Raw genomic sequence first — 22293 nt, forward strand, 5'->3', positions numbered from 1 at the left:
GGGGAAAGGAAGAGGAATATGAATACAATGACCCCCAGTTTTCCCAGTGCCCTTAACTACCAGGGAGCTGAGCAGAGGAAATGAAATCTGGCTCTGCTAGCTGCTACTTTCTGATTAACTGTTGCTGTTTGGATTAGACATTTTTGGTTTCTGGAGTTTTCTTGTGGGTCTTACCCCTTCAGTGCCCTTCTCTACCCTGGTATTTCTCAGCACAAAATTCCTTATTCAATTTGTACATTTTGCTAGAAAGATAATTTTCCCACATCACAGATTCCTAGCTCATAACTCTTTGTTTTTCTGAGAGACCAGGATAAGACTGAGGCTCATGAAACGGTGGAATATCAAATACTTACTTTCCGTTGAGGCAGAAGAGGGCAGAGAGAATGTAACCCAGCATGTAGCCAATAAAAGGCATCAGGGAGGAGGTGGCCAGCAAGTGTGGGGTCATGACAAATATGATGCTTTTGCCCACGTTGATGACAGAGAAGATTGAGATGACCACAGCTAACAAAAGCATAGTGATCATCCCTCCCTGGGAATAAAGATTAAAAAAGATAATTAGAAGGATGGTGGGAGAGTACTGGTGGAGATTGGGCCTGGAAAGCATTTCAGTAAACAAAAATGGTATTGGATATGGAAGGAAATATGAAAAGACTTATAGTAGCACCTTTCTAAAAATTTCTCATTGGCCTTTAGGAAACTTGAGGTCAGAGATTTGGTTGACATTTTTATTACTAAAAATTCTGAGACAACAACTGCTTTTGATCAGCTCTGGGTAACAGATTTTTGCAAAGGGCTGTGGCTCTGAGGTAAGGCGACTATCTGGGCCTCTAGAGTAATTATCTCTGAAGCCTGTATGTGCTCAATTATGTATGTACTGCAATTACTTCAGTTTTTCCTTTGGGACTTGTTAGACATTTTTAGAACCTGTGATACTTGTGTAACTATACTCATTATGGGTAGGATTTCATCTGTCTTAGAATGAATTTGACTTCCGGAAATTACCAAAAATTGTTTTCAAGCAAAGTCGGTTAAAAAAAAAGAAAAGCTGACTGATCAATTGAAGTAATACGGTTTTAGGCCCAAAATTATATGGAACCATTAAGGTAAAACCTACTTTCTTGAGTGACCTGTAAACTGGCTAGGAAGGAAGTTCCCTAAGGAGTTCCAAAAATGTCTTAGTAACAGCATCATTGGAAACAGCCTGTGTCCATCTTGCCCAGGAAACTACTTTGGCAGTAAAATTCATTGGGAGCAGTGGTGTGTTTTTGTTTTATTTTAAAGTTTATAGTTAGATTTTTATTTTGTGAAAAACAATACGTTTCAAAGCATGCTGCAACAATTATAGAACATTTTAAAGCTTGGTATGGGTTACAGTTCTAGTTTCCTAGCTGCTGGAATGCGATATACCGGAAAACGTCATGACTTTTCAAAAGGGGGGATTTGTTAATTTTTAAATTTACAGTTCTAAGCCCGTGGAAAATGTCCAAATTAGAGCAGGGATATAGAAATGACCAATCTAAGGCATCTAGGGTAAGATAACTTTGGTTCCAGAAGGCTGATGAAGTTCAGGGTTTCTCATCTGGAAAGGCACATGGTGAACATAACATTGTCTGCTAGCTTTTTCTCCAGGCTTGTTTCATGACGTTTCCCCGGGGGCATTTTCCTTCTTCATCTCCAGAGGTCTCTGGCTCTTCCTCTTTTAAAGGATTCCAGTAAGCTAATCAAGACCTGCTTGGAATGGGCAGAGCCACATCTCGGAGGTAATTTAATCACATTTCTAGCCTACAGTACTGAATTAAAAGAAGCTGCCTCCACAAGATTGTTTATTTTTTTTTCTTTTTATTATTTTTGCCTCCAAAGGGTTGGATCAGGTTTAAAATATGGCTTTCTAGGGTACGTAAATCCTGTCAAACCAGCACATTTTACCCTCTGGACCCTTAAAAAAAACATGTTTTTCCTATATATGAAATACATTCATTCCAACCCAGTATCAGGAATCCTTAAACCATTTCAGTAACACTACAAATACAAGGTTAAAACCAGTACAAAGTCAAAAGTCAGATACAGCCATGGTCTGTCATAAGGCAAAATTTTCCTCTGGCTTTGGACCTGTAAAACTCAGAACAAGGTATCTGCTGCCAGCATACAAAGGAGGGACAGTCATAGGATAAAGAACCCCATTTCCACAGGGATAAACTGGAACACAGGGGTCACGACCCAAGCAGACCTTCAGGGCAAACATCATTAGTCATTTATCTTCCTTTTCCAAGGGCCTACACAGTGGCCTGCCTCTCTTGAATGCAACCTTGGGAGACACGGGAGACCTTTTTCTCAGCTTCACCGTTTCCAAGCGTAGGGGCCTCACCCAGGCTCTCTGCCATCTCCGGGGGCACAACGCTCAACCTCTTGGGCAGCCAAACTCTCCCCAATCCCCAAGGAATGTGCTTTACCTTCTCCAAGGCCTGAGGCAGTACAATTCTTCCACTGCAAGAAGGTGGAAGGCCCATCCTCTGCCTTTGGGGCAAACTCACCCTCTGTTTACTTGGGTGGGTCCACTCTCCTGGTTGGAAGTTTATTGACTCCAGACTTTATCTTCCATAGTTCTGCCTCTAAAGACATTTCACTTTTCCCCTTTTCTGAGCCCCCAGTCAAGACTGACAGTGTTCCTTTTATACAGGTCCCACAGCACATTTGTTGGCTTTCTGTGTAGCAAGCAACGATCTTATCCACCATACAGCAGGAGTTTCCAACAAAATCCTTCCTGGATAATCATTTCCAATCCTGGCTTTTTCTGAAGTGGCTGACTGGTTTCACATTTGGTTAAATCCTCATGTGGGGCACTATTTTCTGGGGTCTCACTGGAAGCCCTGAATTTTCCAGAACATCAGTTTCTGGTTTCTTAGTACCCAAGAGTTCAGTTCTCAGCTTAACTCATTCCTGTTGCATTTCACTATAAGCTGCGAGGGAAAACCAGGTTGCATTTTCCACATTTAATTTGGAAATCTCTTCTGCTAAATAGCCAAATTCATGGCTTTAAAAACCTAGTCAATTTTTCCGGATTACCATTTTAAAACAAGGACCGCCTTCCAGTTTGCAATAACGCATGCCTCATTTCTGTCTAGAGCCTCATCAGAGGTATGAGTCTACATTTCTATCAAAAATCTCTTCAAAACATTCTAGGTGGGCCACGGTGGCTCAGTAGGCAGAGTTCTTGCTTGCCATGCTGGAGACCTGGGTTCGGTTCCCAGTCCTTGCCCATACAAAGGAAAAAAAAATTATAGGCTTTCTTTATCAAGCTCCTCATAACTCTTCCAGAATCTTCCTTATCCATTTAAAAAGCCATTCCAGTGTGTTTGGTATTCGCAAACTGCAGCAGCACCCCAATTCTCCAGTACCAAAATCTGTTCTATTTTGGTAGCTGCCAGAATGCTATATACTAGAAACAGAATGGCTTTTTAAAAGGGAATTTATTAAGTTGCAAGTTTACAGTTCTAAGCCCATGAAAAATGTCCAAATTAAAGCAAAGATATAGAAATGTCCAATCTAAGGCATCCAGGGAAAAATAAGCCTGGTTCCAGAAGGGTGATGAAGTTCAGGGTTTCTCAGTTGGAGAGGCACATAGTAAACATGGCAAAGTCTGCTAGCTTTCTCTCCAGGCGTCTTTTGTTTCCTGAAACTTCCCCTAGGGCATTTTTCTTCATCTCCAGAGGTCTCTGGCTGCATGGGCTCTGTCTCTTCAGAATGTTTCCTCTTGTAAAGAATTCCAGTAAACTAATGAAGACCCATCTGGGATGCATAGTCACATCTCCCTCTAATCTAAGGTTAATACCCATAATTGGGCAAATTACATCTCCATGGAGATAATCTAATCAAGTTTCCAACCAACAGTACTGAGTAGGGATTAAAAGAAGCTGCCTTCACAAGATTGGATCAGGATTAAAAACATGGCATTTCTAGGGTACATAAATCCTTTCAAACCAGCACATTTTTTTGTCTGCTTGTGAAAAATGTCATATATCCAAAAAAAATTTCAAAGCACACCACAACAATTAGTTGTAGAACATTACAGGTTTGATATGGGCCACAGTTACACAATTTTAGTTTTTCCCTTCTAGCTGCTCCAAAACACTGGAGACTAAAAGATCAATATAATGATTCAGCAGTGTTACTCATTTGTTAAATCCTATCTTCTTTGATCTTTCTCCCAATCTTTAGGTGAATTTGGGCTATGCCCATTCTAATTTTTTCATGTTGGAAAGGGCTGTCAGTAATATGAGATAAGGGGATGGAACTAGTTGATGTTCTGAAGAGGCTGGCCCCTCTGGGTTTCAGGACTTAATCAGGCCTAGGAACCCATCTGGAGAGTGTAGGTTTCTGGAAAGTAACAATGCATGAAATCTTTGTAGAATCTCAGATACAGTTCTAGGTATCGTTTAGGGTTGGGAGGAATTTTGTTTTTTAATATTTTTTATTTATTACTATTTTTTGGTAAGCTGTATGGTGGGGTCACATTTCATTCTTTCTCCATGTGAGTATCCCATTATGACAGCACCATTTGTTGAATTTTTTGTTTGTTTGTTTTTGTTGGTTTCTTTGTTTGGGAAGTGCATGGGCCAGGAATCGAACCTGGGTCCCCTCAATGGCAGGAGAGAATTCTACCACTGAATTACTCTTGCACCCCGGCAGGAATGGTTTTGATTGGGGTTTGGCAAACCAAGGTAAATAGCGATTTGTAGCTGTAACTTGCATAAGAGTAGCCTCCAAATGGACTCTGAACTCTCAGCCACTGACAGCTTATTTGTTACAATTCTTTTCCCCCTTCTGGTTATAGTTACATTTAAAAATTTTCAACGGATTTTTTTTTTAACTTTTTTTATTGTATTGTATAACATATACAAAGCAAAGAAATAAAAAAGCAATAGTTTTCAAAGCACTCTTCAAAAAGTGGTTACAGGATAATCGGTCCCAGAGTTTGTCATGGGCTACCATACGATCTTCTCATATTTTTCCTTCTAGTTGCTCCAGCATATAGGAGGCTAGCGGGCTTAAATACTTTTTTATCATCACAATCGACTTTTTTTCCTTTTTTTGTGAACAATAACATATATACAAAACTATAAATTTCCAAGCACAGCACCACAATTAGTTGTAGAACATATTTCAAACCTTGACATGGGTTACAATTTCAGAATTTTAGGTTTTTACTCCTAGCTGCTCTAAAATACTGGAGACTAAAAGAGATACCAGTTTAATGATTGAGCATTCATATTCATTTGTTAAGTCCTATCTTCTATGTATAATTCCACTATCACCTTTGATCTTTCCATACTCTCATTGGGGTTGTTTGGGCTATGGCAATTCTAAATTTTTGATATTGGAAGGTCTGACACTAATATGGGGTAGAGAGATGGAACTATCTGCTGCTCTGGAGAGGCTGGGCTAGGTTTCAGGACTTATCTGGACCAGGGACCCATCTGGAGGTTTTAGGTTTCTGGCAGGTTACTCAGCAACGGAATTTTTATGAAAATTACAATTTTCCAGCACATAATGTAAGGATGCAAACTTTCATAATATGGTTGCATGTCTCTGAGTTTGATAAGCGTGTATGTAAAAATTTAAGCCTCTGTCTCATCTTCTGAGTAAAGGAATGTTTAGCAAACTTTTATCAAACTCACTGTATTATCTTGTAATAGTTAAATGTATTGGGTTCGATTTCCAGTTCATTCACATATGTAGCATTTTTTCTAGCAACATTTTAACATTTAATATTGCTCAAATTTGAGCTGCACAGATTTTCCATGTGTTTTTAATCCATGTTATAACTGGTGTGATTATATAAAGCATCACCTATACCAGCTAGTGGTTCCATCTCAGTAGAGGAAAGACTTTCACAGTTCTCCTCAATAGCCACATGCTTCAAGTTTTATCAAAACACTGCATTAATTGATGGACTCCATGGTTGCCCTTGCTCTTTGAATAGATTTCTTCTTTGGGCTTAGCCTTCAGAATTTCTACCTTTTGGATTTATTCTGTACCCAGCAACCAAATAATTTCTACCCCCATCAGAAGACAGCAATGGATAATGTAGGGGGTGTTGGATTACAGGATTATCCATGAACTCAGAATCTGTCTTCCTCTACATGGGCCTTCATTCTCACTTCCTCAGTCTCATTCTTCCACTGTTGGGCAGCAGAGTGGTTATGTGCACAGACTTTGGGTGCTAGACCCAAGTGTGCATGGCTCAGCCAGTCGAGGTGTGATAATTGTGTTAAGGCACTGTACCTGAAATTCTGCTTTCATAGGTAAAATGAGAATGATGAAATACTAAATGGTTATGGGGATTAAAATATTAAAAATGTGTTTACATATATATAAAACTTGGCACAGGACCAGTCATGTAGGAACCACTCACTAAATTGTAGCTCCTTTTATTCCATAGGTAGTAGGAATTTAATATCCTGAAGTATGGAAATCTATCATATCCACAACCTGCCAAGGCAAGTGGCCCTGGGTATTTGCTTCTCCATAGGTTACTGTGCTTTTTGTCACCACCTGGCTTTACTATCCTGGTCACAGCTGATTGAAGCAGTGATAAAGGCCAATCCCTTAGTTTGCCAGAGATGACTTGGCCCAAATTCAACCCACAAGATTGATTGATGAGTGGTTGAGCCAATCAGATCCTCCATTTAGGGAGTGCGGAATTCAAGAGAAACAACAAAGGCAAATGTTAAAAAAAAAAACAACAACGAAAACAATCCCAGGAGCAGCAGAAGACATAAATTAGCAAAAGCTATGGAACAAAGAATTTGAGTCAGGTCAGCTCATGAGTAGTAGCATGTATGAGCAAAGTATAGGTAGAGTGAATGAAATCAATAGCGGTGGAATGCTTGGCTTCTGGTAAAAGTGGCTCCTGGTTCTTAGGCTCAGTTCACCGAACTAATCACGTAGCCTTTGAATAAACTTGGATGGGTTGAAGTGTTTCTTGAAAAATGGGACATTCTTACAAATTGTGTGACCCTATATGTGTGATCTTCCACTAGGGAATGCAACTGGTTAGGGAGTTTGAGCAGACACTCTGCCAGAGTCAGTTATCAGAAGTTGAGTTATTTTGATTTGAAAAGTTCTAGGAGGATTAAACTTGCCAAAAGGATAGGATAATAATTTCTTCATTTTCCACCTTGGTATTCTTTGTGTTTTGTGGGACAGGGAGATGAAGGATGAGCACAGCTCTCAAAGAGGTATAAAAACAAGTAAGCGTTTAGATCTATATGTTTTCCTCCACATTCTCACAGGAGTGAGTGATTCCAGTTTGTGAATAAGTGATATAATCAAAGGAGCTGTTGGCCTTACGTTTGTTCATCCTGGTGGTTTAATCAGGGGCAAAGTGGGTCCAAGGACTGCAGGCAGGATCACCTTTTATGCAGTTTCTTGTCACTGATACCTTTCTTTCCAGCCCAGGCATTTCTTAGGTCTTTTAATGTTCAGTGGAGTCATTTTCACACCGTTTGTGCTCTGGCAGTCAGTGGTGGAATGTGCAATACAACAGGGATAGGGGCTTAGTTGAAAATCCTGACAGCCAAGTTATGTCTCTGGGTCTTAGTAATTCTGTCTGTAAAATGGAAATTTGGCAGGGGATTGGGGTTTATTTTAAAGGCCTTTCCTGTTTTAAGATGTGAGATTCTGCTTTTTTCGTTCTCAGAACACTTATTATTACTATTTTTTAGAAGAACTTAAAAAAAATTTTATTAATAAAATCGATTAACATACAATGTGAACATTCTTAATGTATGAACATTCCATACTTGGTGTGCAATCAGTGGCTCACAATGTCATCACATAGTTGTGTATTCATCACCATGATCATGTCTCAGAACATTTGCATCACTCCAGAAAAAGAAATAACAATAGAAAAGAAAAAACTCATACATACCATATCCCTTTCCCCTTCCTCTCATTGACCACTAGTATTTCCCTCTACTCAATTTATTTTAACATTTGTTCCCCCATTATTTAGAGCATTTTAGTGAAGATTATTCTGAGGTAAAAAGGAGACGTGTTCTTATATCACTCACCCCTAGCAGTATGAACTTGGGTTCTGGTCCTCAGTTTTCTCATAAATGGGGAGAGGTTTGCGTTAAGTAACTGTGGAGGTTACATTTTTATGTACTGATTTAAAAAAATTTGTATAACCCCATAAACTTGTGAATAAATGAAATGATGGACACAAGTTTTTTTTTTGTTTGTTTGTTTTTCCCTGCTGTGTGGAAAATACAGCAGCAGACAGGATCTATGAGAGAAGACAGAACTGACAGTCACTGATTAATTAGGCAGATGTGAGGGAGAGGGATGTCGAGAATGACTCAGGTTTCCTGCTCAGGCTGTTGGGAGGATAGAGTGCTGTTCTGGGATAGGGGGTAGGGGAGAAGGTGATTTTAATTTAAGACTGAGTTTTATATGCCTTAGGTATATTCATGTAAAAAGATTCAGGCAATTGGTAAGTGGATTCAGCGTTTTGGAGAGAGAATTCAGGGCTGAAGATACTGTTGTGGGAGTCATTAGCCTGCAGATGGCAGTTACAGACCCGAGATGGAGCAGACTTTGGGGTGGAGATCTGGAGCTAGGAAACTGAAGCAGCCTAACTGGACTTCCTGGCCCAGTCTTTACCTGATAAAAAGCACAGTCTATCGTGTCACTCCACTTTTCTAAAGAAAGGCAGAGGGCTTAGACTGAACCCAGAGAAATAACAACGTCTGCCAGAGGAAATCAGGAAGAAGTCTACAAAGAACTGCCAGAGGTGGTAGGGAAGCAGGAGCGCGTGGAGCCACCAAAACTGAGAGGCTTTTGGGAAGGAGGCAGTCGTCAATCACATCATGTGTTGGAAGGCCAAGGAAGAACTGGGCAATGTCCATTAGATTTGGTGAGGAATGTGGAGCAGGTGGTTATGAAGATGCTGGGTGGCAGAAATGAAGGAGGGGAGAAGAGAGATTCAACCACAGACCAATTGCTGAGGGCCTGGTAACTTGAAAGCAGTTTTGGTGGCTGTGTGGTGGGAGTGGAAGGTGTGAGATGAGTAGATTGTATGAGTGTGTTTTCCTGAAGCCTTGCTAGGAAGGGGAACAAGTAGAGGTATTGTCTGGAATGGGAGGTAGAGTCCAGGAAAGGAGTTTTCCCTTTTTTTTTTCTAAGGCAGGTGGGAACCTGTATCAATGCTGTCTATGAAGAACCATTTTAGAGAAGTTTAAGAAATGAGAGCAAGAGGGGAGAGGTGACTGGAAAGAGGGGAGCATAATCAATCAAAGGTCTAAAAGAGGAAGGGGTGGGGAGAATGGAAGATACAATCTGGAGCTGAGGAGGATGACTTTTCCATGTCTTCTAACAGGCGGGAAGGAGAGCTGTGGCTGTGGAATTGACACTGCTACAGGGTAAGGGCAAAAACTGCCCTTAAAAGGATGCTGTGAAAGCACGAAAACAAACAAACCTGTAAACCTGGCTTGTTGCTTTTTCTGTTCCAGGCCCAAAGCTGCTGCCAGTCCTTGGGCTTCTGAATAGCACCTTGTAGATCAGACCAAAGGCATAGATCCAGGTGAAGAGATAGAGCAGGCCCTCAGGATGTCAGTGTGCAAAGTCCTTCCTGAGGACCAGCCTTCATTCTGGTCTGAAGGGCTGAGGGGATGAACAGCAAGCCAGAGGGGAAGGTGACAAGGACCAAGCTCCAAGGTGACCAAAGTTGGTGGAGCGACCAAGGGTAAGGCAGTGGCATGATGAGGCCCTATCTTGTCACTATGTGCTCCCCCCAACTTTCTGTGGCCTTAATCTGCTTCACTCTCCCTCCTGTCCTACTCCTGAAATGCTGGTGGTGCATACACCTCTTCTCCCCTGGTCTCTTCCCCACTAGCTTCCTGTCAAGTTAGCCGAACTTTGCCTTTGGTTGCCCTGAACTCTTCTAACGCCTTTCCAGGCTTGCCCAAAGCCTACCAGTTTTTCATGTTCTGGCTCAAGCCTCTTTCCCTGTAGGAAGTCTTCCTGCTCACCCCAGTTCTCACTAATTTCATCCTCTTGCATTCTGCCAATATGTGGTTGTACAACGTTTTTGGCTATTGCTTCTCTCATAGGTTACTTCACTTTCTGTAAATATTAAACTCAGGACAGGAAGTTTAATTCCTCACAGTGTTCAGCATAAAACTTAGCATCTAGGAAATGCTTAATACAAATAGAATTTTATTATTAAGATAGTGATTATACATATAGTTGTGTGTGTAGTGCTTTTTACTTTTTTTCCTCCTAAATTTTCAAAAGAATTCCCATGTACATTCCTGTTGCTTCCTATGGAACGGAGCTCGAAGGATATTAAGGAATGATGAGAAAGAAAGATAGACGGGGTCAGGGGGTCTGAAGATCAGCCATAACAAACAACAGACAACTTTATTCTTAACCAGATCCAGCCTATATACTACAGGGTGACAAAAGGCATGCATGCATTTCTTGAGGAATCAGAGTGCTTAATTTTCAGTGCTCTCTTCCTTCATACTTAACATAACCATTTGGGGTAAACATTCTCTTCCTCCCAGACTGCTCTACATAACACTCTCCACAGTTTACTGCCGCCAACACCCTGATGCCAGCGGCTCCCAACAAATTCTGCAGGTCTTGTTTTAACCCTTGGCTCCTACACATTCTAGTCCCATGTAGTAGATGTCCCCATAGTAGTCCTTTTTCTTTTTAACAAACAAGGAAACTGATGGAAAAAGCCCAAGTGACTTGCCTCAAGCCGCACACCTTGATTATGGCTGTGTTCTTGCTCCCTGCCCATGTTGGTCTCTGAGTCAGGGCCCCTACGTGCTTACCTTGATGATGTAGCGCACATACTGTGGCCGTTTGGCTCTGAGGAAGATCCCTATCGTGCAAGGAATGAGCACCAGGACTAGTGATATCATGATGCCTCCATAAGGCACCTTGTCCTTCAGTTCTCCTTCATAGATTCCCCTGGAGTAGATGTACAAAAGGAGGGGCATCAGGCCCAGGGCAAAGAAGGTGGAGCAAGTGGTCATCACGATGCTGGGGGGAGACATAGGAAGGGAGAGAAAGCCCATAAATAGAGATGATGTTTGAGTGCCTGCTTTGTGCCAGGCTCTGTGCTGTATGTTTTACATACATTGCTGCATTTCCTTTTCCCAGTAGTTTTAGGAGGTAAGTATACTCTAGCTGATGAGGAAGCCATGAACTAAAGGTTGTGACTTGTCCAAGAAGTGGCATGTCATTCAGTGAGTCAGGATTTGGACCCAGATCTGACTGCTTCAATCCCTGTGGGCTTCATAGTAAAGAGCCATTCTGATCTCTATAATAGGATTCTGGTTGCTGTGAATACCTGCCATATACACGGCCCATCTTGAAATCCCATCATTCTGTTGTCCATTGGATCATGGAATAGCACCTGACCCACGGTTGCAAAGTGCCCGGCTTAGAGCCTAGAAGATGGCTAATCATGGTAGCACTGTCCAACTGAAATAAGGGTTAAATACATCGAGTACATTTTGTCTCTGGAGGAGTTTGTGAGTCATGGCCCTCAGTCTTTGGGAGCGGGTGATATGGGAGTGATGGTCAGGCAGAATTCAGAAACATTACAAAGAAAGAGCTGTAAATAGAGGCCCTTATTAGAAGGATTGCAAATAAATAAGTAAATAAATAAATAAACAAATAAGTAAATAAATAGCAGCAAAGCAGTAGAAGCAGAATAATTGAAGGACCATAATGGTTGAGCAGTAGAGGAGGCAGCACCAGTTGCCCAATGTTGAGTAAGTGATATGATAACCTACTCAGCAGACTTGCTTTGCGTCTTAAATACTATCCAAGCCCCCAACAAAGACACTCTACTTTTTTTTGCCTCTTGGCTTAATTTTACATTATCTAATGATAAATCTAATATCTAGATTGATACATTCTCTTAGTCTAGTTTGCATTCTAATCATCCTATTACCTTTTCCATCTGGAATTGAATACTTAGTACCAGGACCCTGTATAGGGAATGGCCCTCTGGAAACACTGAGAAAGAAGCTGTTAAGGAATCTCCTTGAATGTGTGGACATTCATTTTAATTATATACAGGTCTGGTTTCCATTCTGGTGGTGAGGGCTTGGTGAGACCCAGGGAAAACCACTTTAAGTATGTGTCCCTCCTCCCACAGCCCTATCCTCTATCTACTTTTCTTTGTTTCCATAAAATATGGCTTAAGTGAACATCAAGTGTGCCCTGTATCAAAAGATTCCAAACTGTAGTCATCAAGAAAAATGATAGGTAGAAGTGTTATAAGGGATAAGAAGCTTGACATAAGTGAGGAAAGACCCCCCCCCACCCCCAAAGGATACTGTGGACTAAATAACAGGAGAAACCTCCCTATGTGAACACCTAGAACACTTAGATACATACTTGAGCTTGTAGGAAAGTAAGGGAAGGACCCAGGGACCAGAAACAAAGAATGCAAAGTGGTTAGTGGGTGAGTTTATGCCCGAGCTGCACTGTACGAAGGGAGTAGAGGGTGAAATGTTAGTTTTGTAAATCTGGGGTTTAGGTTTTAATGCCCAAAGGAGTGACTAAAGTAAGGTATTAGGCCTGTGAGAGGAAGAGAGTTGAAACAGAAATCAGTAATAAGAGTCATTGAGAATAAAACTCAACTTCTAATTATGTCATGGGTCAAATATGAACCTATAATTGAAAAAAGGAAATATTTAGAACAGAATAATAATAATAAAATACATATTTGAAGATGTGAGGAGGTGAGCTAGGGGTTAAGCAACAGTTTCTCAGACATGACACCTATAGCAAAACAACCAAAGAAAAAATAAAAAAATTAGACTTCATCAAAATTAAAAGATTTTGTGCTACAAAAGACACTATTAAGAAAGTGTCCTACATAATGGGAGAAAATATTTACAAATCATATTAAGATCCAGTATTCAGAATATGTAAAGAACTCTAACAACTCAACAACAAAAAGACAAATAACTGTAAACCTATAGCTTCTTTAATTAAAATAAATGGGTACAGGATTTGAATAAACATTTGTCTAAAAAAAAGATGGAAGGTGGAACATGCCCCTATTTATTATATAAGGCCAGTGTAATCTTGGAACCAAAGCTGGAAAAAGACATTATGAGAGGAAATTAGGAGCAATTCTCAATTATGAACATAGAAGCAAAGATTATAAATAAAATATTAGCAAATGAATCTAGCAATGCCTTTAAAAGTAATACAATAAAGGTCTAGTATCCAGAATTTATAAAGAGATTGTTCAACTCAACAACAAAAAGACAACCAACCCAATTACAAAATGGGAAAAAGACTTGAACAGACACCTCTCAGAAGAGGAAATACAAATGGCCAAAAGGCACATGAAGAGATGCTCAATGTCCCTGGCCATTAGAGAAATGCAAATCAAAACCACAATGAGATATCATCTCACACCCACCAGAATGGCCATTATCAACAAAACAAAAAATGACAAGTGCTGGAGAGGATGCGGAGAAAGAGGCACACTTATCCACTGTTGGTGGGAATGTCAAATGTGCAACCACTGTGGAAGGCAGTTTGGCGGCTCCTCAAAAAACTGCATATAGAATTGCCATACGACCCAGCAATACCATTGCTAGGTATCTACTCAAAGGACTTAAGGGCAAAGACACAAACGGACATTTGCACACCAATGTTTATAGCAGCATTATTTACAATTGCAAAGAGATGGAAACAGCCAAAATGTCCATCAACAGATGAGTGGCTAAACAAACTGTGGTATATACATACGATGGAATATTATGCAGCTTTAAGACAGAATAAACTTATGAAGCATGTAATAACATGGATGGACCTAGAGAACATTATGCTGAGTGAGACTAGCCAAAAACTAAAGGACAAATACTGTATGGTCCCACTGATGTGAACCGACATTAGAGAATAAACTTGGAATATGTCATTGGTAACAGAGACCATCAGGAGTTAGAAATAGGGTAAGATAATGGGTAATTGGAGCTGAAGGGATACAGACTGTGCAACAGGACTAGATACAAAAACTCAAAAATGGACAGCACAATACTACCTAATTGTAATGTAATTATGTTAAAACACTGAATGAAGCTGCATCTGAGCTATAGTTTTTTTGTTTGTTTGTTTTGGTTTTTTTATATATATTTTTTGTATTTTGTATTTTTATTTTTTCCCTATATTATCATTTTATTTCTTTTTCTGTTGTCTTGCTATTTCTTTTTCTAAATCGATGCAAATGTACTAAGAAATGATAATCATACATCTATGTGATGATATTAAGAATTACTGATTGCATATGTAGAATGGAATGATTTCTAAAAAAAAAAAAAGACTACTGAGGTGTGTGTGTGTGTGTGTGTGTGTGTGTGTGTGTGTGAGGGTAGTTCAGTGGTAGAATTCTTGCCTGCTGTGCAGGAATCCTGGGTTTGATTCCTGGCCCTTGCACTTCCCAAATAAACAGACATGCAAGCAAACAAATGGGAAACGAAACCAAACAAAAAAGTTCATCAAGTGCTGCTGCTATAAAGGGATACTCACATGGGAAAAGAATGAAATGTGACCCCTGCCATACTGCATACAAATTTGCATACAAATTTTAAAAGACTGCTGAAGTGGAAAGAGATAGATAATCCTGAGAAGCACACATACACAGACAGGCAAAAATAAGCCAAGTGCAGATATGACTAAAATCTGATCCACCTCCTGAAAATATAGTGGGCGCAAAAAATTCTGTGGTAGCACATCCCTGGTTTAGAGAATGGACTTATAGAATATATGGTTTTCTCCATGGCTTTTAATCTTGGTTAAAATGCAGTCAGTCTCCAAAATGTGCAGCAGGGAAAATGCAAACACCTTACTGTTTCCACAAAGAACCCAAATCATTCAGGGCACCAATGACATACTATGATTATTATAATAATGACACACTTACTATGTAATAGCATTCAAACTCTTAAAAGGTTGATTGGTCCAAAATTTTGGTTGAATTGCATTTAGGTAGATTTGAGTACTTTAGTGCCATGAGAATGAAATGAATGTTTTATTTTTATTTCACAAAATTGTAGAATCTTTAATTTTCATATCTGCATTATATAGGAAGATAAATTACACTGTTTTTTTGAGATGTTTTGCAACTCAGGCATTATGGAAAGAAATACAATTACATATTTTATAATAGAAAGTCCACTACTCAATATGAAGAAAGGAATAATAGCCCAGGCATCTGCTCTGGAGAAAAAATAAATGTAGGCTACTGATGACTTTTTAAAAAATAATCTTGAAATCTTCCATTTAGAACATTGGATTTTGTAAACATTTCTTTTTCTTTTGCTACTAATGTCATTATTATTCAATATTGTTTTGCTTCTGGTAAAGAAATGTATTAAGATTAAAAACTTTATACAATTAAAAAAACACACAAAAAAAACAAAAAAAAGTAATACAATGAATGTAGTGGGTTTATATTAACAATGTAAAAATGGTTTAACATTAGATAATCTATTGATATATATCATCACATAATTAGATTAAAGAAAAATGAAATGATCATAATACAGATGCAGGAAAAAAGTCATTTAACAAAATTGTGTTCTTGCCTGATAAAATTTTAGCAGGGAATTCATTAACCTGAAAAGGGTATCTTTCAAAAGTCTACAGTGAACATTAAGCTCAATGGTAAAAAAAAAATTAGAAGATTTTCTTTAACAAGAAGAACAGAGCCAAGATTTTTGCTTTCATCACCTCTTTTGTAAATGGAATTATATATATAGGCCCTAATACAGCAAAAGAAGAAATAGAGAAGGTATAGGAATGGGAAAGGAAGAACAAAACTTTCATTGTTTGCCAATGACAGGATTGTTTACAGAGAAAATCCAAGTTAACTTCACTTATAACTGCTAGGTAAGAGAATCCGTGAGGTTCTAAATCCATTAATAATATAACAAAATATAATATAGCATATATATATATATTTATATATATATAAATAATATAACAAAAATAATATAACAAAATCAATTGGGGCTTTGTACCCTAGAAACAAATAATTAGCAAATGAATTTAGAAAGACCACTTAGAATATTCATAAAACTTACAAAATACCTATAATAAAATTTAAAAAGATCTACATGATCTTTATGGAAGAAATTATAAAACCTCATAGAAGGGTACAAAAGAAGTCTTAAATCAAAGGAAAGCTATACCATGTTCATGGATGGGAAGGCTCACTATAATAAAGAGGATCTTCAAATTTCTCTATATATTTAGTGTAAATTTAATCAAAATTCCAGAAGCACTTTTTGTGGATTTGACAGCTGATCCTAAAAATTCAAGTGAAAGAGTAAGGACCAAGAGTAGCTGACATAATTTTGAAAAAGAAGGTGGAGAGTCTTACCTTTCAGATAACAAGACTTATTATAAAATCATTTAATTAAGAAAACATGGCAGCCACACAGACCAGTAGAAGAGAAGCGAGCCCTGTCACAACCTAATGCATCATTGCACACTTGATCCATGAGAAAGGAGTCATTACAAGTTATTGGAGAAAAATTCACTCAGGAGTGGAGGATTTCCTCCATTCATATGGAAAAGATAAAATTAGATCACATCATACATACAAATAAATTCCAGATTGATGGAAGATCTCCACGTGAAAAGCAAAACTTTAAAATTTTTCAAAGAAAATTTATGATATCGCCCAAAGAATTTCTTAAAGAAACCTCAAAACATAACCATCAAGAAAAAAAGCTTGAGAAATTTGATGAAATTAAAATAAGCACTTTGTATTATAAGACATCATTATCAAAGTGAAAAAGAAATGTCCTGTTGTACACATCTGTACCCATAAAATACCTTTAAAAATTAATAAGAAAAAAACACAGCAATCCTACAGAAAAATGAGCAAAGGATATAACATTTCCAGAAGAGGAAACAAAAGGCCAGTACACATAAGAAAAGGTTCCAGATCTCACATGAAATAAGAGAAGTACAAATTTATAACCACTGTGATCCATTCCACACTCAGCAGCTGGCAAAAAAAAAAAAAAAAAAAATCTGACTATTCCAAACACAGATGACAACATGCAGAAAGGGGATTCTCGTACACTGCTGGGGGCAGGAAAAAGTGGAACAACTACTTTGGAGACTTATTTGTGGAAGATGTGTGAACCCCCTGACCTGGTAGTCCTGTTTTTATCACACAAACTCACACTTGAGCACAAGGACACATGCACAAGACTGTTCACAGCAGCAAAATGTTGAAATCCACATAAATATCTGATAAAAGGAGACTGGAAAAACACAAGCAAATTATATAGCAGTTCAAATGCATTGAGTCAAGTTACTTTGTCTACATGGCTCTATCTCAAAAAAAAAAAAGCAAGTAGAATAATATGGACAATATAATACTATTTATGTTAAATTTTAAAACATGTATGAAACCATTATGTCTTGCTTATGGATATAAACACATGTAGTAATCATATAAAAGGGTCCCTGGAAGTGTTAAATACTGGATTCTGGGAGATACTCTCTTTAGGGGCCAGGTGGAGGGGAACAAGATGGAGAGTGGCGCCCAGGAGACTTCAACGCTAGCTGGCTATTGACCTCTTCCGAGAAGAGACACACACAACTCGTTGGTTTGTTCTGTATCAATGACCAGAGGAGTCATATTTACTTTGGCTAGATGTGTTGGGAGATTTTGGAATTTGCCCTGGGCCTTGGTGTGCGTTGTGTGTGGGTACATAGAGCGGCCTGAGGTGTGCGGGACCTGGTCAGGGACAGCCATCTCCTAACCTGCTGCATCGGTGACTGTTCTGATCCCCATGTTACCCTGAGGGGCAGGTGTGGAGGTGAATTTTCCAGACTCTCTTTCTGAGATTGGAATCTGTTCCATAGGACTACTGCGGGTGGGTGGTCTCTCAGGGGCCAAAAGGACAGGGGAAGGGAACTCATGTTATTTTAAGTTTTCTTCCTGCTAAGTTCTCCAAGCACTGCATTGATCTGCTTATGGACTTCTGTGCACCCTGGCTGAGGGGCTGGTATTGAACCCTGGTCAGTGGAGGGGCTGGGGGCAGAAGCTGAGAGAGCTTGGAGGGGACCTATTGGAGTCTCTGGTGAAGGAGGAAACTTGAGGGAACCTGGGGGTTCTGTCTCAGGCTGGCTGGGCTTCCTAAGTCATGGTGGGGAGACCTCTTGGAATCCTCGTGTTGTACCCAAGCCTGTCCCCACAGCCATTGGCTCTGGACTCTGGTGTAGGGCTTCTGGGAGTAGTAGGGTGACAGAAAGACCCCAGTTCCCCTCTGACACTCTCTTCTCTATCCTTGACAGGCCAGGCTCACTTCAGTTTTGAGGGCATTTTCTCTTGCCTATGGGCCACTTGCATTTTCCTTTGAGGGTGGGGGGAACATTGCCCATTGGTGTCCTGGAGGAAGGAAATGCCATGCCTGGTTGCCTTGGGGCCAGGCCTCCTGGGAATATGCCCAGCCTACCTGTGATGGCTGCTGCCTCCACTCCCTGTGGCCGTGAGACAGAATAACGCTCAGGAGAGAGCCCTGGACTGGCTCTAGACACAACTTTTCACCACATGTTGGAAAACTTTTGACAAGTCTCTGGACTTTAGTTTCCTCATCTATAAAATGGAACAGGTGTCTGATGATTCCTTCCAATTCTAAATGGGAGCCTTTGAGCCACATCTGGTCCTTTGCCATGTATTATTTGGCTTACCCAGTGTTTCTTTTCTTTCTTTCTTTTTTGCCAAAACTTTTCATCTCCTAAATAGAAACTCTGTGTCTATTAAACAATAACTCCTCATTCTTCTTTTTCCCCAGTCCCTGTAAACTCTAAACTGCTTTTGGTCTCTATAAATTTGCTTATTCTAGATATTTCGCATAAGTGAAATTATACAATATTTGTCCTTTTGTGTCTGGCTTATTTCACTTTTTGTAATGTTTTCAAGGGTCATCCACGTTGTAGCAGTTTCAGAACTTCATTCTGATATTTCAGGCCAAATACATTTCCATTATAAGGATATGTCATATATGCCTATGGTTTTGTTTTTCCATTCTGTTGTTGAACACTTGGGTTGTTTCTTTCTACCTTTTCGTAATTGTGAATCATGCTGCTGTGAATATTGGAGTACAAGTATCTGTTTGAGTCCCTGTTTTCAGTTCTCTTGGGTATATACCTGGGAATGGAATCAGTAGGTCATATGGTAATTCTATGTTCAATTTTTTGAGGAATTGCCAAATTGTTTTCCTTACACATGTTCCTAAAAATCTTGGATGAATTGCCAATATTTAAAAATGTGGAGTTGACATAAAAATGGAGAGTCAATCTTTTCTTGAAAAAACAACAACAGAAAGCTCTGGCAGCAGTGGGTCCTGTTCCCTGAAGATACCACTGAGTTGTTCTGAGATGAGGGGTGCTGCCCTGTAAGGGGAGCCAGCCCCTTCTGGACCCACCGTCAACATACAGCCACTTCACTGATTTATGTTCATGCCTGGCCCTGAAGATACTGGAGTAAAATCACAAGCTTTGGAGCCACCCAGGCCTTGGACAAATGTATCAACCTAACTAAGTCTCAGTTTTCTCATCTCTAAAATTAAGGCTAATTTATAGTTCCTCCTCATAGGGTGGGTACAGGCATTAAATGTGTTTATGCACGTAAAGGATTTAGCACAGCACCTGGTTGTTATTTATTATCAATATTACTATCATTGTTATATGTAGCAAGTCATCCCAGATGAACTCAAACTGACAGCAGACATGGGAGACCTTGACATCAAGTTCTGCCAATGGAGTCTGTCTGAGTGCATGGTTGAATGTACATGGAAGATTCATTTGTAGGCAGAGGGGCGTTATGGCAGAAGGTGGCTGTTTTCTCCCCGAGGGCCTTTGTGGAAGTCCTGAGACACCTGTATCAGGAGGCTGAGCCAGAGGGCAGGACTGGTCAAGTTTCCGAGTCCCTAACGCTTCGCCCAGGTGGGGCCTAGAGCCGTAGAAATGAAGTAGATTTGGAGAGACTGATTAGCACCCGCTGGCGGATGAGGCTGGGACAGCTGGGTCACTCCCATTTAAAAACTACCCTGTGTTCTTTGCCTGACCCAGTCAGCCCCTCTTCAGCTATGGATATATGAAGTCCTCCCCATGACACCGGACTTCCTGCATCCTTCCTACGCCTGTATTATAGTCTGGATTTCACAGATAGAAGAACATTGCTTTGCAGCAGGAAGGATTTGGATTAGATAGAGGGAACTATTTCCTGACAGTGAGGTAGTTAAATGTTGAAATATGTTCCCGTGGGAAACTGTACAAGCCAAGTTCCCTCCTCGTGCCTCTTTTCTCATTGACTGCCTCAGCAAGGGTTGAATAATGTGGGTAGAGAGCCCAGAGATTCTCAAACGTCAGGTTCTGGTAAATTAAAGCTTTCTCTCTCGTTCTTTCATTTAAAAATCAGCCCAGCTTTCACTTTTGCATCACCAGGAGATATTTTCTATTTTTAATTGATTGGCTTTCTTAATAAAACTCAGGCAGGGATAGGGTGCTGACAGGCATAAGCTGATTGACACTATGAATTCCACTGCAATACCCGGCATTGAACAACAGCTCCACTGAGGACTCAACCAGAGGAAACTGGCTTGAGACATGAGGCTTATACAAAAGCAAACATTTCTATTGGTGAGTTTTATTCAACCTCAGCATAGGCTGCTGCTGGAACAGGAATGTCTGAAACGACCTACTCTCGAAGGCTTTCAAAACCAGGGTCCCACTTGCATGGAAGGGTGGATGTCCACTCAGCCCCCTGGGTGCTGGTTTCTCAATGAGCAAGCCCTCGCTGATTTCTGCGTGTAATGCTTTGGGTGAGGGGATGCTGCTGGTCTTATGAGGCAGGGGTCAAGCATAGCCTGCTGAGTGCTGGGAAACTACAGGATCTACCAGACTGTGCCTTTGTATGGAGTGTGTCTGCATCTGATGAGGGTGAAGGGGAAAGGTAAGAGGCAGACATCACAGATACCTGGGTAATTTGGAGGATCTTTGGAAATTCTTGTTTGCTCTGCAGGAATTTGAGATGCTTATTTGATTTAAAGCCATGTCGATCCTCTTGGAGATGTTAAGAACCATTCCACACCCCCTTTCAGATATCTGTCCTCAAATTGGTCATCCTGGCCCCCATTGAAGGGTGGTATAGTTCTCCAGAATTCCCTTTGGTTTAAATCAATACTCTTCCAAGGCAATACTTGTATCCCATTTACGGTACCTTTAGGAATAGGGGCGTCTCAGTATGAGGGTAGGCCAGCTTGGCTCCTTTGGCTTGGTGCTTAAACTAATACACACCTGAGCCTCTGCCCTCATCTTCACCCCCACAGGGTCTACCCTGTCCCCACTCACTCCCCCTCCTGGCCTTGGCCCAGCCCTTTCCCTCAATTCCCCCTGTCCCTAGGTGGCTCCCTGCTCACCCCCAGATCTTACCTGAGGTTCATGTCCCCCTTTATGGCCAGACTGAAGATGTTGGACAGGTTCCCCCCAGGTGAGCAGCCACAGATCAGGATGGCCAGGGCCTCGATGTTTTTTAGCCGGAAGACCTTGCCCAGTGCAAAGGCAGTGAGGGGCATGATGCCGTACTGGGCCAGCAGAGCGATGACCAACCCCTTCGGCTTCCAGAAGTGAGCCTTGATCTTGCTTAACTCCATGGTGCAGCCCAGCGAGATCATAACAAGGAAAAGCACGAGCACCAGGATGATGCTCAGCGCCAGGTCAGAGGGGCGCTTGCCGAAGTTGGGTGGCAGGGTGAAGTTGAGTGTGGTGGACATGTTATGGGCTTCCATACTGGGTGGCAGTGGAAGGCCAAAGGATCCTGCAAACCCCCTGTTGCCTGCTGACTCCCTTATCTACCCAGGACTTGCTGAGTACCTTCTGCAGTCACCTCCCAGGACAGTGAGTTTCAGAACACAACATAGCTCTAGGTAAATAGAAGGATCACGCAACTGGCTGGGCTGCCTCTCTGGCTGCAGCCCCAAAGAGATGGGAGAGCCCAGAGCCTTATCTGCCCTGTCTTCCCTACCTCCCCCAAACTCCCTGGCCCTGTTGCCCTCTTGGTGCCATTCACACTCCTCCCTTACCTCTTTGCCATTCCTGGGACAAGAGGACTTATTTTTCACCGCTCTCTAGTGAGAGAGGCATTGTGTCCCTGGGGGGTGGCCCAGGGCCCGCACCACTCCAGTCCCAGCCCTTCTTCCCCTGCAACTCCTGCACAATTGG

General features: G+C 40.7%; 1 protein-coding gene across 1 annotated transcript in view; it reads right to left on the minus strand.

Annotated features, from left to right (window-relative positions):
- SLC10A1 (solute carrier family 10 member 1) overlaps window positions 1-22041 on the minus strand; it is a 28740-nt gene extending 6699 nt beyond the window's left edge. Inside the window, exons 1-3 of the mRNA XM_077122847.1 lie at window positions 21505-22041; window positions 10848-11058; window positions 354-532 (exon numbers count right to left, since the gene is read on the minus strand). Coding sequence (XP_076978962.1) covers window positions 354-532; window positions 10848-11058; window positions 21505-21860 — 746 coding nt within the window. The 5' untranslated portion in view covers window positions 21861-22041. The remainder of the gene's footprint in view (window positions 1-353; window positions 533-10847; window positions 11059-21504) is intronic.
- Window positions 22042-22293: the final 252 nt, after the last annotated feature.

Source organism: Tamandua tetradactyla, chromosome 12 (assembly GCF_023851605.1).
Source record: "Tamandua tetradactyla isolate mTamTet1 chromosome 12, mTamTet1.pri, whole genome shotgun sequence".
NCBI lineage: Eukaryota > Metazoa > Chordata > Mammalia > Pilosa > Myrmecophagidae > Tamandua > Tamandua tetradactyla.